We start from the raw sequence: 17,648 nt of genomic DNA on the forward strand, positions 1-17,648 counted from the left end.
TATGGTTTGAGCAAAGAGACTGACACCCGAATGTTAAAGAGTAACTAAACCCTAAACCAACTTTTTTTAGTTAATGATCTGTAAGAATTGGGCTTTATTAGTGCTGTTCATTGATTTTAGTAAGTTTTTTGACATTTGGATGTAAAGTGTTTCAATACTACAATATATGGTGTAAAAACGTCTGAGTGCTGTCAGGTTAAACGGTGGCTACTGCAGTTGAATTTTCCTATTGGATGGTGGGTCCAAAAAATGACTCGTGACGTAAGCAGGTTCAAAATCACCACGCCCTTGTTACGATCTCACCACACACTTAGTTCGTCCCCTCTATCTCCTTGGGATCTGCCCACTTTTCTTGCATTTTTCAAATATTGCCAGTGGTTGGAGTCAAGCTCTGACCAGGGGTTTAGTTACACTTTAAAAAGACACTTTTTAAGTGTTTAAGAGACACTTTTTTTGAAAATAGGCTCATTTTCCAGTTCCCCTAGAGTTAAACATTTGATTTTTACTGTTTTGGAATCCATTCAGCCGATCTCTGGGTCTAGCGGTACCACTTTAGCATAGCTTAGCATAATCAATTGAATCTGATTAGACCATTAGCATCATGCTAAAAATAAGCAAAGAGTTTCAATGTTTTTCCTATTTAAAACTTGACTCTTCTGTAGTTACATCGTGCATAACCGACGGAAAATTTAAAGTTGCGATTTCTAGGCAGATATGTCTAGGAACTATACTCTCATTCTGGCGTAATAATCAAGGACTGTGCTGCTGTAACATAGCTGCAGGAGGTGCAATGATATTACGCACTGCCGAAAATAGTTCCCTGCTACCAAGGGGACTATTTTCAGGCCCAAGATTGTAAAAATCAAATGTCCCTTTAATGCTTAGTGAATGTTAGTGCTCACTTTTCAGTTTTTAAATATATTTGAATAAGGTTTAAGTTGATATTGCAAACTTTATCGTATTGCATTTTAGCAAGTTATCACACAGCGCATTATGCAGCCCTATTGCTGTTTTTGACTGGTCTTCTAAATTGGGGTCATAGATGGATTTGAAGTGTGTCACATGAAGAAGTTTTAATTATGGGTATCCTGTAGAGAAAGATGACGAGATGCAAGTAATTTCCACCGTACTCTGCTATAAATACACACAGCCATAATGTTGAATCACAGTGGTGCATCCATAAGAAAAATTTGTCATAATTAAGCTTGTTAAATTCCACAAAGAGAACTCAAGCTGTCCGTTGGGTCATTGCTTGCTTTCTGTCTTTTCTCTCTCTAGTGCCACATTTTTCATTTCTCGCTGGCATTCATCATATTTCTGTCCTGTCTCTGCCACCTTTGTGTGAGTGTTATGATGAAGGAGGGCTCCATAAACCTCCCAGTGTCTCTTAAATGAGATTAGAATGGCTGTGCTCACAGGAGAAACCCTCCGCTGCACACTGGGCTCCAGTTACCATTTCTGCTCCACTGGAGCTTCTGGTGAAATGAAGCTGGCACTCCGGAAACATAATGATCTTAGTACAATTCAGCATAAAGAAATTTATTGTAGGAAACACACATGATCTTGTCCACCATCAAATGTTTATGAAGGTATGATGTAGTGCCTTCTTGAATGGGCTCCTTGTTGAGGGATCATGTTACAAGTGTTTGGTAATACGAAACAATGACAAGCAGGGGGAACCGATACTACAATAAGCATTAGCAACCTCCTATTAGACAAACATAGAGAAATAAGATTACAAATTTATGAGATTAGTAAATGAACTGATAATAAATTTTCTTATCGGACAACATGATCTTACAAAGTTCTGTGGGATAGTCACGGAATTTTTTGCTCATTTTTCCGTGGCATTCTCACGTAATGGTTACTCAACTGCTTTTTCCTATTTTCAAACCATTGTCGCTTCGGTTTAGGGTTAGATTTGGTGTTTGCGTAAGTATGTCACTTTAAGTATTGGTTTATTATATTTTTTCTGATGTATTCTTCTATATTTTCTAAACTTTAATCAATTGTCGCCTGGCGTTGGGGTTAGAGTTGGGTTTGGGTAGGGATGTCATTTTATGTAAATCTAACCCTAAACCGAAGCGACAATGGTAAGAAAATAGGACAAAACAGTTGAGTAACCAATCCGTGAGAATGCCACGGAAAAGAAAGTCCGTGGCAGGGCCACGGAAATATGCGGAGATCCTTGAGAATGCCACGGAAAAATGAGCAAAAAATTCCGTGACTATCCAACGCAACTTTGTGTGATCATGTTGTCCGATCAGAAAATTTATTATCGTAGATCCGTGAGAATGCCACGGAAAAATGAGCAAAAAATTACGTGACTATGCCACGGAAATTTGGATCAGAGGTGTTATAAAAAAGTTGTCACTGGGACATTACCTTTTAAAAAATTCATAATATATAAGATTTTGATACAGTACATTTGAGGTACCAATATGCTACCTTTTCTGTCGCTGGGGTGGTACAGTACCCTCAAAGGTTAATTTTTGTACGCTTTTGGGTATTCAACACATTGAAATGTTGTACCTTTTGGGGTACAATATTATACCCTAAGGTCCTATTGTGAACCGTAAGGAACTATTTAAAATTTCTCAAAATTTAAGGAACTCAAAAAAAAAAAAAAACTGAACAAACAAAGACATAAACATCTTGAATGACATGCGGGTTAATACATGATCTGAATTTTTACGAAAGTGGAGTATTCCTTTAAGGTACTGTACTGTTCAAAAAGGTAAAACATTGTATTATTTTTAGTATATCTGTAAAAGTACGAAACGGTTCCTTGTGGTACCACCCCAGCCATAGAAAGGTACAGTTTTTTTGACAGTGTAGCATCTTTGTACCAGCTTTATTTTGTTAGTGTACCTAAGCTTGACCAAAACAAATCTTCTAGGCCGATCCATTTCCACGCTTGAATGTTTCTCTTTTTAAAAAGCACAGAAGTGACATGTTGGTTTACAGAGCATAGTGGAGGCAGAGCTAAAGATTATAAATGGAGATGCACCTTTGAGTCTCAACCCCCTTTAGGGCTTATTATATTAGTACTTATATTTCAGGTGAATTCTCAAGCTCACAGCAAATTTACTGCCATAAATCTTTCGTGCCACCCACATCAAGGCTATAGACAAGGTCTGCTGCTTTTCCCCTGCGGATGGGGGGCTTCGTAGTGTCACATATCAGCTCCATATGAAGAGAAGAAAGATCAATGTCAACCTTAATCAGTCACACATTTCACAAAAAAACACGCACTCTCTGATTTTACACAAATGTCATTTTGAGTATTTTTACCTTAGTAGTATCATTAGTAGTGCTTGATAAGTCTAATGGTACAAACATAATGATAGAAATTTGTAGCTTGAATGCACGTTTTCTTGACTAAGAGTCTGCCAAATCCATAAATGCAAATGTTAAAGGCAATAATTACTAATACTTTGGCATTCCCCTACTTTTCTGCAGTTCATTTCTGCTGTAGCTTGCACCCTAAACTTTTGGAATGAATTGCTTATGATGTTCCTCAAACACTTTGAATAAAAGCATCTGCTGTGTAAATCTAAAAAGTAAACTTTGGCCATGCTTGTAACGGATTGATTTGCTGAGAAGAGCTGTGCTATTATTTTTAAGTAATTGAACGATTTCACCTAATGGATGATAAATCCTATATTGTATTGAGTGAATGACCTGAGTGTCTCTAGGGACTAGGATATAGATTAGGATATAAGACTTTTAGCAGTAAGCAATCACCTAGCTAGCAACCACACCAAACACCCTAGCAACCACATAGCAACATAATAAAACCATCAAGAAGACCTTTGCAACTGCATAGCAAGACGTTGAAAGTCATTGACAACATCCTCCAATCATGGCGGCAGGGTTGCATATGCAAACAAAACTTATATTAGTTCATATGTCACTGCCTAATATTTGCTCAGCCATACAAGTAACATGACAATTTTGTGCATGCAGCACTTTGTCATTAAATCATTCACTGGATAAAATGTGTTTGATTAAATTTTGTTTTAAAACAGAACTTATATAAAGTGGGATTGGGCACTTGGCTGGAAATAAACAATAAATATCAAATGAAGTGAAATGCACTGTAAGGTGAGCATAATTTTTTTATTCACATAAAAAAACACAATTTTTGCTTCAGTCACTCTTTACAAAGCTGTTTGTTTGCAGTTTTTATTAAACAGATTATCTTGTGTAGATATTGAGCGCAACCAACTTATGCTAATGTCGATTTAATAAATGTCTCTGCCTCATGAAATGTCAGACATAAGCTTTCTTTTTGACTTATTTATTGTGATAAAATGTTAATAAATACTAGCCTGACTCTTATTTATAATATCTTTATCAAAAGTTAACACCATGCAATTCTCATTATATTTTAGAAACTAGCAGTACTAATCTGGTAATAGTTTATTTTCTCGTAAACTGATAGTAGCACTTTATTCACAGTATCTGTACTTACATATATGGTAAATATGTTGTACTTTCAGACAAATGTGTGGTACTTTCGAGTATCTTCTACATAATAATTAAAGGGTATCATTACCGTACTTACCAGTGATACACATTTGGTCATTATTATAACTTTAGATAAATACTGGGTAATATCAGATACATACTTATAGTGTAGATATACTGTAACTAACAAGAAACAATACTGTACTTACAAATGAATGTATAATATAAGTATTTGGTATTTACAGGCAAGCGTGGGTTAATGACAGGTACTTTTAGTTTACCTTTATGATAACTAATAACAAACACTACTGTACTTACAAATTGGGTGTACATGGTAAGTGTGTAGTACATACAGGCCAGTGTAAGTTAATGACAGGTACTTATATTGTATATAATATCAAACTCTAATGTACTTACATATTGTATACAGTATACACGGTAAATGTGTGGTACATTCAGGTAAGTTAATGAAAGGCACTTATAGTGTACATATATGATTACTAATAACAAATCTGATCTTTATTGTAGTACTTGTGTTTAAGTACCTTTTAAGTACCTGTCATTAACCCACACTTGCTTGTAAGTACTATATAATTATATTGCACATTCATTTGTAAGTACAGTAGTGTTTTTTTGTTAGTTACAGTATACATACAGTACACTATAAGAATGTATCTGGTATTACCCAGTACTTATCTAGAGTTACATAATAACTACCAAGTACAGTAATGATACTATTTAATTACAACAACCACAAAGTACAACATATTTACCATATATGTAAGGTAAGTACATGTACTGTAAAATAAAGTGCTACCCTGATGATGATATTTTAAATGCAATAGCACGGTTGTTTTTGTATTTCTTTATGTAAGACATGCCTGTATTCATTTAACAACACCACTGAGGAGATTAAATTAAACCTTCAACAGTCTTTCTTCCTGCTTTTTTAAATTGTAAACATTCATTTATCGCTCAATTTAAGTAAATAATTAATGCTGACATTATAATTATAGTCAATATTATTGTTATTATAGTCAGTAAAAATGCCACCAAAGATTTATAATACTTTTAGTCTAATGTAAAGCATACAATATATCATTCCACTAACTAAATTATTTTTTGTAAAACAGAAATTCAAATACAGAGAGTTGTGTATTAAATGCACAATGGATGTACTTTGCTTAGCTTCTTGTACAAATAATGGTTTCCTCTCAACCCTTCCTAAGAGCCAGATTCCTGTTTGCTTTGAGTCTGTACAGTATACAGTATACCCACTGTTGTGAATGATTTCATACAAGCGACACAAACATTATCCAACATGAAAAGAAGTATTTATTTTATTCATATTTATTTCTACTTTATTGAAAATATTTATTTTGTTGATGTTTACTATAGTATTCTGTAGTATTAACTATAGTGACATAATAAACTGAAGTAAATGCTGTAGTATACTTTAATATCTACTGTAGCAAGGTATACTATACACACTATAGTAGGCTATCTAGAAATGTTACTAAAGTGAATACAGTAAATAAAGTAGTTTACTACAGTAAATACTAAAGAGCACTTTTCTTGCATGTGTAGTTTCTGAGAAGCAATGAAAAACATCCTTCCTTTATTATTGGAAGTAGTTTTTATTTTATGAACCCAGAGCATGGCTTTAATAGAGCATCACCTTATGTTATTGGATCATTGTGCAATTGGATCCATAGATTGCTGCTCTGTCGCATCTCATTGGTCAACAGGCTGAGGATCAAACCACACACACGGATACTGTACACACACACGCGCACACACATACTCGCATGCACTTTCCCTTGGCTTCCTATAACGCCGCGCACTGCTGCCGATGGAGGACGCGACGCTTCGTTTTGGAACAAGACGCTAGTTTTCATTGAACCAGGGTTCGGATGTGATCGATCTGAATTTGCTATAGTCAGAATGATAAAACACGGACACAATGAACCCATAATAATCTTTGCGTAAGGCGTCGTTACACAATTGCATGGATTGAACCAGCGCGTAATTCTGTAAGCGGGTACACCGGGACAGGCGCACTTGTCTCGGACTCTATATGGAGGGGTGTCGGGATGGCTTGCACCAGGAGAACCAAAACTTTGGTGTCTACGTGTGTGATACTGAGTGGTATGACCAACATCGTGTGTCTTCTGTATGTCGGATGGGTTACTAATTACATTGCTAATGTGTACATCAAAGTGCCGATGCCAGTTCCGGCCAAAAAGTTGGAGGGCGATAGGAAAGGAGAAACTCTGCGGATTATAGAGAGACTGGACCGACTGGAGAATGTTGTTAACCAGCACATACAAGGTAAACATTTCATTCATGCATTAGTTTTGCAATTACGCGGGTTTCATTTGGGCTGTTGCACGTATGCTGCGCTTACGTAAAGTTATTGTTGAATGGGCTTTTAAAAACAATTGACAGGTAGAAGCACTTGAACAACATTGAATTATTTTGCAATAAGAAAAGGGTTTTAGTGCAGCTCATGAGCAGAAATGCAGCAAGATTCATATTATGTAACTAATAATATTTTTATTATGATGCAGTAGCAGATAGTATCAAGAAACGTTGTTGTTATTTGGAATAAATAAGCTCTATATGAGGTAACCAGAGTTTTTGTTAATATTACATTTTATTACAACTATTGCTTTTGTGAAATTTAATGGGTTTTCATACTGGATCATACTGGTTTTGGTCTTTTTCCACCTCAGTACTGTTGTTACACCTGTAAAGGGCCCTTAACAGCTATGCCCTAAGAACCATTTGGTTCTCTAAAAAGCCTATTAGTCCAAAGTTTATTATAGTCCCTGTTTTACACTACAAAGATCCTTTTGTGCAGCAGTTCAGTGGAAAGGTTTTTTATGGAGTCATACAGTCTGAAAAAGAAACTTTATATTTATATTTTAGTGCACTGCTTAAACTTTTATTACTTGATATTAAGACCTTTTTAAAGGGTACTATACCCCGGTGACAGCTGTGGTACATACTTTGAACTTTTTTTTCTAACAGTACAGTACATAAAATACATTAATCTACAAACAGTTGAGACATAAAAAACAGTAAAGAAATAAGGAAAAATAAATAATAGAGAACTGGTAAATTAAAATTACAAAAATATTCTGAAATCCTCTTATTGTATGGAGATGGCTTTTTAAAATGCTATTTTATTTTACAGTAGCTTACCAGTAAACATACCGGGTTGGTTTCCATTGTACATTTTTGTAAGGCATTCCAAGGTTTAACTGGTATAACCTTAGCTACAGTATTTTGTGGTTACCATGGCAATTCGTTTTGTCTGCAGTGTTGTAACTCAGGACCGACTTGACCCGGGGGTGAGGTTGCTTTGAAACAGCAGACCCTTGTTAGAAGTATCTGCCTCTCAACAAAACACACAATCCATAGAAATTCATCACGCCAACCTGAATACCATTTGTCATGTTGTGCCCGCCTGCCCTGTTCTTGATTATTGCCCCTCACCTTCATGTTAATGGGACTTGATACGCAGGTGTGACCTCCACTTTGAGATCTGGCAGCCTCACATTAATGATAGCAAAATCTTTTTCTTCTTCTCTCTCCAGTGACTCTTGTGTAATGAACTTGGCACTGGCTGAACATTAATTACGAAAAGTGACTTGATTGCTTCTTTCTGTAGTTTCAGATTGGATTTTTCAGCGCACGACACGTTTTTGTCATGTATTATGAGTTTCTTTATTTTGTATGATTGAATTGCATGTTCGTTGCCAAGATGGGTGATGTCTAAATATTTCTACACTGTCACTGGACGATACACGTTAAAACTTTTCATTCTGCGACCCACCTATACATTTGAATTTATACCAACACACTAACATATTTTTATGTAAATACACAAATGTTTTTTTTTTATAATTGAGTAGTTTTTATTTTCCTTGTAATTTATGAAATATAAGTTTAATTGCAGTATCAAAAAAACTTATGGTAATGTGCAAAAGTCTTAGGCCACCATGCCAGACTTAGATTTATTTTTGTGCAATGTTATAGTGATCATATATAATTGTTTCTCAGTCTCTTTAATAGAATACATCCAGAAAATACAGGAAATGTGTATATAGTATTAAAAACTGTATAAAAATTGTAAACTGATGTGTCAAGTTTTTTGGGTAAACTCCCCTTCCACTTGAGCAATAGCAGGAAACTGCAGGATCTCTTAAAGCTAAATAAAGTTTAATCCTAATTTCTAATTTTAAAGAAATTAGACTTTTTACTTCATTCTGCTAAAAAACGCTCAAGATGTGTTTAGTGCCAAGAGAGGTCACACTAAACATCTACAATGCCTAAAGAAGACATTTAGTCATGAAATGTATTATTATTTTTTTAAATGTTTATATTTATAATATTATATTTTTTTTTATTTTCTCTTTGTATCTTAATAAAATATATTGAAAAATACATATGGATGGACATTAAAACTTTAAAACAACAAGTCTGGTGGTGGTGGCCTTAAACTTTTGCACAGTACTGTACATCATATAAAATCATTCTAGCCAATCCACTTCGTGTGACCCATCTTATCCCACTGTGCAACCCACAAGTGGGTCTAGAGTCACGACTCACAGTTTAAAAACCACTGCTTTAAAAGATCCTAATATTTACAATTTGAAGCAACACAGTACTTGAGCCAAATCTCAAAATTACCCCAGATTTACTCATCCTCAAGCAATCTGAGATTCATATGTCCATCATCTTTCAGACGAGAACATTTTGGGCTCTATCTTGCACCCAGCGCAATTGACTTTGTCAGTGACGCATGTATCTTTTCGTATTTTTCACCGGCGCACAGCGGGTTTTTCCCTCCACAGACGCACGTCGGCAAACTAGGGAATGAACTTGCGCCCCCTGGGCGGTTCAGCGCAAAAAAGGAGGCGTGTTCCGGCGCAAACCATCCCTGATGCTATTTTGCAGTTTCAAAAAACAATTGCGCCACTGACCAGAAAAAAAAGTTTAAAGTCAGTGGCGCGTTGCGCGTTGCGCGTTGTTCATTATGCTATTTTAAGGGCGCATGCTTGACCATAAGCGTGCACAACGCGCATACACTTTGCTTCTAATCTACACAGATGCAACAGTTATTTTTGCAAATCATAAATTGTTACACTTAAAAATATTAATACACGAGATAAGGGGAATCATAGTGGTGAGCATTGTGGTGATATTTTTTATTTATTGTGTGGCTGCGTTAAAAAATTCTCATGCAAATAACGATTAAAATATTTTCATAAGTTTGTTGTGTGGCTGTATTACGTTTATTTTATGTAAATAATAATTCAAATGTTTTCATAAGAAACCTTAATGTATGTGAACTTGATTTGTAAGTGTACTTTGGGGTTGGACCTTGCTTGCGTTTCTTGAGTCCGATTTCAAAGCCCACAAACCCTTTCAGTGGTGAGGGTGGACGCAGCGATGTCCTCTGCTGGCGTCTGTGTAGAGGCAGATCCACCTCCCGTTACACGGCGTGCCCGATTTATGCTGGCAAGCTTGGTATTCCCCCGTCTCCTGACATCATTGTAGCGCTTGGCGCAACGATATGCCAGCTGATAAGACTGTGGCTATTTCCTCTCACGCCTGTTTAACCTACGCTGATTTGGGCGGGTTTCTCCTATCCCCATACAAAACAACTTCTCTGTCTTTGACTACTCTTACAAGAACGTCGGTCTCCTCGGCTGTAAACCGCTCCTGGCGTGCACCTGGTAAATCCGTCATAATAATAGCAACCCGCCATGGAACTTGCGCCCTTGCGCTTAAAGGGAATGTTGGATAGGGTTCTGATTGGTTTATTTGACGTTACACCCAAACCACACCTATGAATAATGAACCTACTTCAGACCAACCCCTTATTGATTTGCGCCCGGCGCAAGAGTTATTTCTCACGCCGGGAAAATAGCAACAGCGCCCAAGATCCGCCCACAAACTCACTTGCGCGTTGCGCTTCGCACTTGCGTTTCAGATCGTTAAAATAGGGCCCTTGGAGTTATTTCAGTAAATGTCTTTGCTCTTCCAAGCTTATAACAGTAAAAAACATGGATTACTTTTGACTTTAAAAACCCAAAAAGTGCATCCATCCTTCACAGAAGTAATCCACCCGGCTCCAAGGGGTTAAAAAAGGGTCTTCTGCAAATAATCGATGCGATTTTGTAAGAAAAATATCCATATTTTAAACTTTATAAACTATATTAACTAGCTTCCAGACAAGAGTCACTGTGCAGTGTACCTATGGCAACCAATGCTCACTACAAGTCCAAGATGGCGTCATTACTGGAAGCTAGTTATTAACAATTATCTAAAATAACTCCAAATGTGTTCGTCTGAAACAGTTTGTCGTTACTTATTTTAGTAAATGGTATAACTAGCAACTGGTAATGACTGGTAATGATCTTGGACTCGTAGTGAGCGTTGGTTGCCATAGGTATGCTGCGCAGTGACTCTTGTGAATTGCGTGAGTCCAAGATGCCGTCATTGCCAGAAGCTAGTTATTATAGTTTATAAAGTATAAAATATGGATATTTTTCTTACAAAATCACATTGATTATTCACAGAAGACCTTTTTTAACCCCTTGGAGCCGGGTGGATTACTTTTGTGAAGGATGGATGCACTTTATGGGCTTTAAAGTCAAAAGTAATCCCTGTTTTTTTTATCGTTAAATGCTTGGAAGAGCAAAGACATTTACTGAAATAACTCCAAATGTGCTCGTCTGAAAGATGATGGACATGTATCTCAGATTGCTTGATGGTGAGTAAATCATGGGGTTATTTTGAGATTTAGCTGTTGCATCCCTTTAAGTATCACTATGTACCTTTGAGGTACCAATTTGTACATTTGAGGTACTAATAAATGTATTAGTACCTTTGTTTCTGAGAGTGGGTGTTGGCTTCAGTTCCTCCAATTAGTAAAATCTAACACTTTGTTTGCCAAATGGCACGCAGCTACCGGTATTGTGTTTCCAGCTTTATTCTTGGATTCATCTGCTGCTACTTTAAGAAATGCTCATTTGTTGCAGACCTACATGCAGACAATTTGCTTCAGTTTTGTTCCTGATTTATTAGTCTACAAGAGCCTTTGTGAATATCTTGCTATAGTTCAAGGCTGTGTGTTAGCATTACAGCAATATGGATGCATTAATGGTCTCCCTTTGTATGTTTTTTATGACAGCAGACACATTTCCTTTTGTAACGGTGTTGATTCCATCATAATTACTAAGTGGAGATGCTGATGTGGGTTGGAGACAGACCGTGTGACACTCAACACTCGAGGGCACAAACAAACCTCACAGAGCTGAAAGGCAGCAACAGACGATTACTTGAGCAAACATTCCCTTGCTCCTGCCGCAGACACGATTTGCCGTTTGGCAGTGAATGTGGGCTTCAGGAATGAGCCTGGAGAGAAAAGTGCATTACAGAGAATTCTCGACTTATAACACTTGTAGGTTTTTTATTGCACGGTGTGGATCTTTTGTTGCTGATCTGTAGCGAATCTAAAATAGATGACGTGCTTTGGAATATATAGTGATATCTTTTAGTGACATTTTGGAGAAAATAACTGTAGCTTTCAGTTTTGGGTCATTTTCACCGATTTCCCCTTTGCTGTTTTTTGATATAGGCTATTATTTTGCTCACATACTGTAATGAAAAGGCTAGGTGCATCGCTGGTGCTTACTGTGATCTTTGTAGTCCGGAGAAGGTTTTCATATAAGCGTATTTTTAAAAGGGCAGGGTGACATTAGCACGCTGATAAATGGGAAAATGGCTATAGGGAATTTCATACTACTTATAACCTTGGGTCAAAGTCTTTTTGAGATGGGGCTGGGATTTTTGTGTTTTATGCAATGAACTTTTTCGGGGGAAAGTCTTTCACAAGACTTTTACACTGTGTTTAGTCTAGCAAACACGTTTAACCTCCATTAAATAAACACATATGCGCAGAGAGAGGGTTTACAGGACAAGATCTGGTTCTGGTGGCCAAAGTTGGTATTGCATGCTAATTGTTAGCTAGCAAGCATTTATTTCCTTGTATGGTCTTGTGAAGATAAAAAAATTGAAAGAGAAATACATTTTAAAGCAAAAAAATAAATAAAAATAAATACATTTGGAAAGAGGAAAAAATTGGAAGAGATAAACGTGACAAAAAAAATGTCGTGAAGGAGAAAAAATCTTAAGACTAGGAAAGAACTTATTTACGTCCTTAATTTTTTCGCATTGCGCTTAGGACTTCCGTAGTCCAGTCAGTGTTTTCAATACAACACACATTATTTCTTAATTATTATTTTAAAAATGCACTTACTATTTGGACAGTGGTTACAAACTAAAAGGTGCTTCTTTAAGCGTACGATGTGAAACATATGATTAGCAGCATAAAAAAACAATGATGAAACCCCACCTTTAACCCTGCCCCTAAACCCAGCGTCACAGGAGCAATAGAAAATCGTATGAAAACGTACAAGTTTGGTCATATGAATTAGCCACCTCATAAAATATGTACGAATTGCCATGAGATTGCTTTGGTACTTGCTAGTGACTACCCTCTTAATTTATATGAATTTGTATGAAGTAAATCATACAAATACATAGGATTATGATAAAAAACTATGATAAAACTCTATCTCTAACCCATCCCTAACCCCAACGTCACAGGAGCGATAGCAAATCATATGAAAAAGTTTGGTCATATGAATAAATACGAATTAGGCACCACATAAAATACATACGAATTTCCATGAGATTGGATTGGTATTTACTAGTGACTCCCATCCTAATTATTATGAATTTGTACACAGTGAATCATACAAAAACGTACGATTATCATAAAACAATGATCAAACCAAATCTCCAACCCCGCCCCTAACCCCAGTGTCACAGGAGCAAAAGCAAATCGCACGAAAACGTACAAATGTGGTCATATGAATTAGCCACCTTGTACAATATATACAAATTGAAATGATATCGCATTGATGCTGACTAGTGACTACTCTCCTAATTCATATGAAGTTGTATGAAGTGAATCGTGCAAAAAAATACAATGATAAAACCCCACCCTTAACCTCACCCCTATCTCCAGTGTCACAGGAGCAAAAGCAAATTGTACGAAAACGTACGAATGTGGTCGTACGAATTAGCCACCTCATAAAATATGTTCGAATTGCAATGAGATTGCATTGGTACTACCTAGTGACTACCCTCTTAATTTATATGAATTCGTATAAAGTGAATCGCGCAAAAATGTATGATTATCATAAAAAATACTATGATGAAACCCCACCGCTAACTCCAATGTCCCAGGAGTGAAAGCAAATTGTACGAAAACGTACGAATGTGGTCGTACGAATTAGCCACCTCATAAAATATGTTCGAATTGCCATGAGATTGCGTTGGTACTACCCAGTGACTACCCTCTTAATTTATTTGAATTCGTATAAAGTGAATCGCGCAAAAATGTATGATTATCATAAAAAATACTATGATGAAACCTACCGCTATATCCCAACCCTAACTCCAATGTCACAGGAGTAAAAGCAAATTGTACGAAAACGTATGAATACGAATGTGGTCGTACAAATTAGCCACCTCATAAAATACGTTCGATTGCCATGAGATTGCGTTGGTACTACCCAGTGACTACCCTCTTAATTTATATGAATTCGTATAAAGTGAATCACGCAAAAATGTATGATTATCCTAAAAAATACTATGATGAAACCCCACCGCTAACCCCAACCCTAACTCCAATGTCACAGGAGTGAAAGCAAATTGTACGAAAACGTACGAATACGAATGTGGTCATACAACTTAGCCACCTCATATGTTCGAATTGCCATGAGATTGCGTTGTTACTACCCAGTGACAACCCTCTTAATTTATATGAATTCATATAAAAGGGAATCACGCAAAAATGTATGATTATCATAAAAAATACTATGATGAAACCCCACCGCTAACCCCAACCCTAACTCCAATGTCACAGGAGTAAAAGCAAATTGTACGAAAACGTATGAATACGAATGTGGTCGTACAAATTAGCCACCTCATAAAATACGTTCGATTGCCATGAGATTGCGTTGGTACTACCCAGTGACTACCCTCTTAATTTATATGAATTCGTATAAAGTGAATCACGCAAAAATGTATGATTATCCTAAAAAATACTATGATGAAACCCCACCGCTAACCCCAACCCTAACTCCAATGTCACAGGAGTGAAAGCAAATTGTACGAAAACGTACGAATACGAATGTGGTCATACAACTTAGCCACCTCATATGTTCGAATTGCCATGAGATTGCGTTGTTACTACCCAGTGACAACCCTCTTAATTTATATGAATTCATATAAAAGGGAATCACGCAAAAATGTATGATTATCATAAAAAATACTATGATGAAACCCCACCGCTAACCCCAACCTTAACTCCAATGTCACAGGAGTAAAAGCAAATTGTACGAAAACGTACAAATGTGGTCGTATGAATTAGCCACCTCATAAAATATGTTTGATTGCCATGAGATTGCGTTGGTACTACCTAGTGACTACCCTCTTAATTTATATGAATTCGTATAAAGTGAATCGCGCAAAAATGTATGATTATCATAAAAAATACTATGATGAAACCCCACCGCTAACCCCAACCCTAACTCCAATGTCACAGGAGTAAAAGCAAATTGTACGAAAACGTACGAATACGAATGTGGTTGTACGAATTAGCCACCTCATAAAATATGTTCGAATTGCAATGAGATTGCGTTGGTACTACCCAGTGACTACCCTCTTAATTTATATGAATTCATATAAAGTGAATCGCGCAAAAATGTATGATTATCATAAAAAATACTATGATGAAACCCCACCTCTATACCCCAACCCTAACTCCAATGTCACAGGAGTAAAAGCAAATTGTACGAAAACGTATGAATACGAATGTGGTCGTACAAATTAGCCACCTCATAAAATATGTTCGAAATTGCCATGAGATTGCGTTGGTACTACCCAGTGACAACCCTCTTAATTTATATGAATTCGTATAAAGTGAATCGCGCAAAAATGTATGATTATCATAAAAAATACTATGATGAAACCCCACCGCTAATGTCACAGGAGTGAAAGCAAATTGCACAAAATCGTGCAAATACGTACAAAAATGTGGTCATATATATTAGTCACCTCGTACAATATGTACAAATTGCCATGAGATTGCGTTGGTACTGACTAGTGACTACTCTCCTAAATATGCAAATGAGAACATTAACAGAGGATTGACAAATGTCCAAGATTTATGACCAACCCAGGATAAATTATAAACAGTGTGAAACATGGAATAAGATAAACCAGGATTATTTTAAGTTTTAGCAGGTTCACACGTGATAAATCATCTGTATATGAAGTACAATAAAGTAAAAAGTGCAGTCTAAACATCAGGATAGAGGACTACAGTATACACATTCAAAACAAGTTCACTTTGTGTTACCTACAAGTCTCTTTCAGAATGAATGATTTATGTGGAAGAAGTACATGCCAGATGTGACTCTAGCAGCTGGTACAAACAGCCTGGAGGAGGATCTCCTGATCTCTCTGTCATCTTCAAGTTGATGCAGATCCAGCAGGCTTCGGCAGCACAGCGCCTGTTTAGCACTGTTGTGTGTTTTCTGCTGGATGAACAACAAAATCATTTCAGACGGTTAAATCCTTCGTTCGGTTGTTTAGTTATGTTGGAGTGAATTGATTAACAGCTCATATACATGTATGCTTCTCTCTACTGTAGCATTTACATTTAAAAGTTATTTTTATGCAAAACCTTTTTTGCATAAACAAATTATTTGAATTATACTGTTACACAACTGGTCCATTTCAGGGCTATGCTAGAAATGAGTCGTTTTCATTTACATTTATTTATTTAGTAGGTGCTTTGCCTTTCATCTGAAGTGACTTTCAAATAAGAGGGCATTTTGTCAATTTTTTTTTATTATTTGGATCTTGAAGTGTTTAAGTATTTACTGTAACCCTGTCTGGTTAGTGTTGCTTTCATTTAAGAAAAAGTGTGATTAATTCATGTGAACTTTTTTTAGTATTTACATCAACACCTACGCCCAAAGAAATTCTTGGCATACTTTGTGTTTGGCTATTAGTGTTGTCCTTTTAGTTTCTAGCAGTTTGTAGGTCAGCTATGAATTCACCCCATTGTTTATTCTTTCCCGACCATCTCTACTGAATGTAGTGTAAGTATGAAAGGATTTATTTGTCTACTACCTGAGTCTTCCTTTATAAATATTACACATCTAAACTGAGAAACGGGTTATTTTAATAGCATCTCTTATTTTTAAGATGGCATTTCCTTACCAGTTTCCATTCTGGTGGGTGTAAGTTTGTTGAAATCTATAGACGGTTTCAGCAATAACAACATAAACAAGCGGCTGTCGCGGTCCACACGTAACTTCCGGTAAACTCCGCTAATGATAAATAACCACAAAGTACTTAAAATGTAGTTTATTTATATAACAAGCAAAAAAAAAAAAAACATAGATTACCTAGGAATCCAAAACATTTGTTATTTTCAATGAGACATTTGTTCAAGAGATCAGTATAGCAACTTGTCATACCATTAAAAAAACGAAACCGGAAGTAACGTTCGGATCCAGACGTGTATCACGTGCGTCCGATGAAACCGTCTATACCTGCATCTAATTTCAAACGCCTTCAGAAGATCGCATTTGTAGGGTGCATAAGTCATCGAGGTTGTCTTAATTTAGAAAAGCAATACCTTTTAAAGTAAGTAGGTAATTACAGTGATTATGCCTCGCATGGAATGAATGTAAATGATATAATGTTTTATTTCTAAAATGATATGACGAAAGGATGCACACTTCTAAATGAAACGCAGCTTGTATTAAATGCAGTAGTTGCAAGTTGTAACACATTGACCCTAATACTGATGATCATCAGACCGAACCAAATATTCTGATCCATACGACGGGTAACTAACAGTAGGAACGTTCACATGCAAAAAAATTATCAGTTTGAAATTGCATTGATGGTTCAATCGTACTAAAAAGTCGTCATATGTAAACACTTTTAATTTAGGTCGATCAGATGCAAATTTTGATTGTATTGAAAGGGGTGGTGTAGTCCGATCTGTG

General features: G+C 36.4%; 1 protein-coding gene across 1 annotated transcript in view; it reads left to right on the forward strand.

Moving 5' to 3' along the window:
- Window positions 1–6,282: 6,282 nt before the first annotated feature.
- galnt18b (UDP-N-acetyl-alpha-D-galactosamine:polypeptide N-acetylgalactosaminyltransferase 18b) overlaps window positions 6,283–17,648 on the forward strand; it is a 136,386-nt gene continuing 125,020 nt past the window's right edge. Inside the window, exon 1 of the mRNA XM_065261567.1 lies at window positions 6,283–6,804. Coding sequence (XP_065117639.1) covers window positions 6,567–6,804 — 238 coding nt within the window. The 5' untranslated portion in view covers window positions 6,283–6,566. The remainder of the gene's footprint in view (window positions 6,805–17,648) is intronic.

This window comes from Paramisgurnus dabryanus, chromosome 2, assembly GCF_030506205.2.
Source record: "Paramisgurnus dabryanus chromosome 2, PD_genome_1.1, whole genome shotgun sequence".
NCBI classification, from domain to species: Eukaryota; Metazoa; Chordata; class Actinopteri; order Cypriniformes; family Cobitidae; genus Paramisgurnus; species Paramisgurnus dabryanus.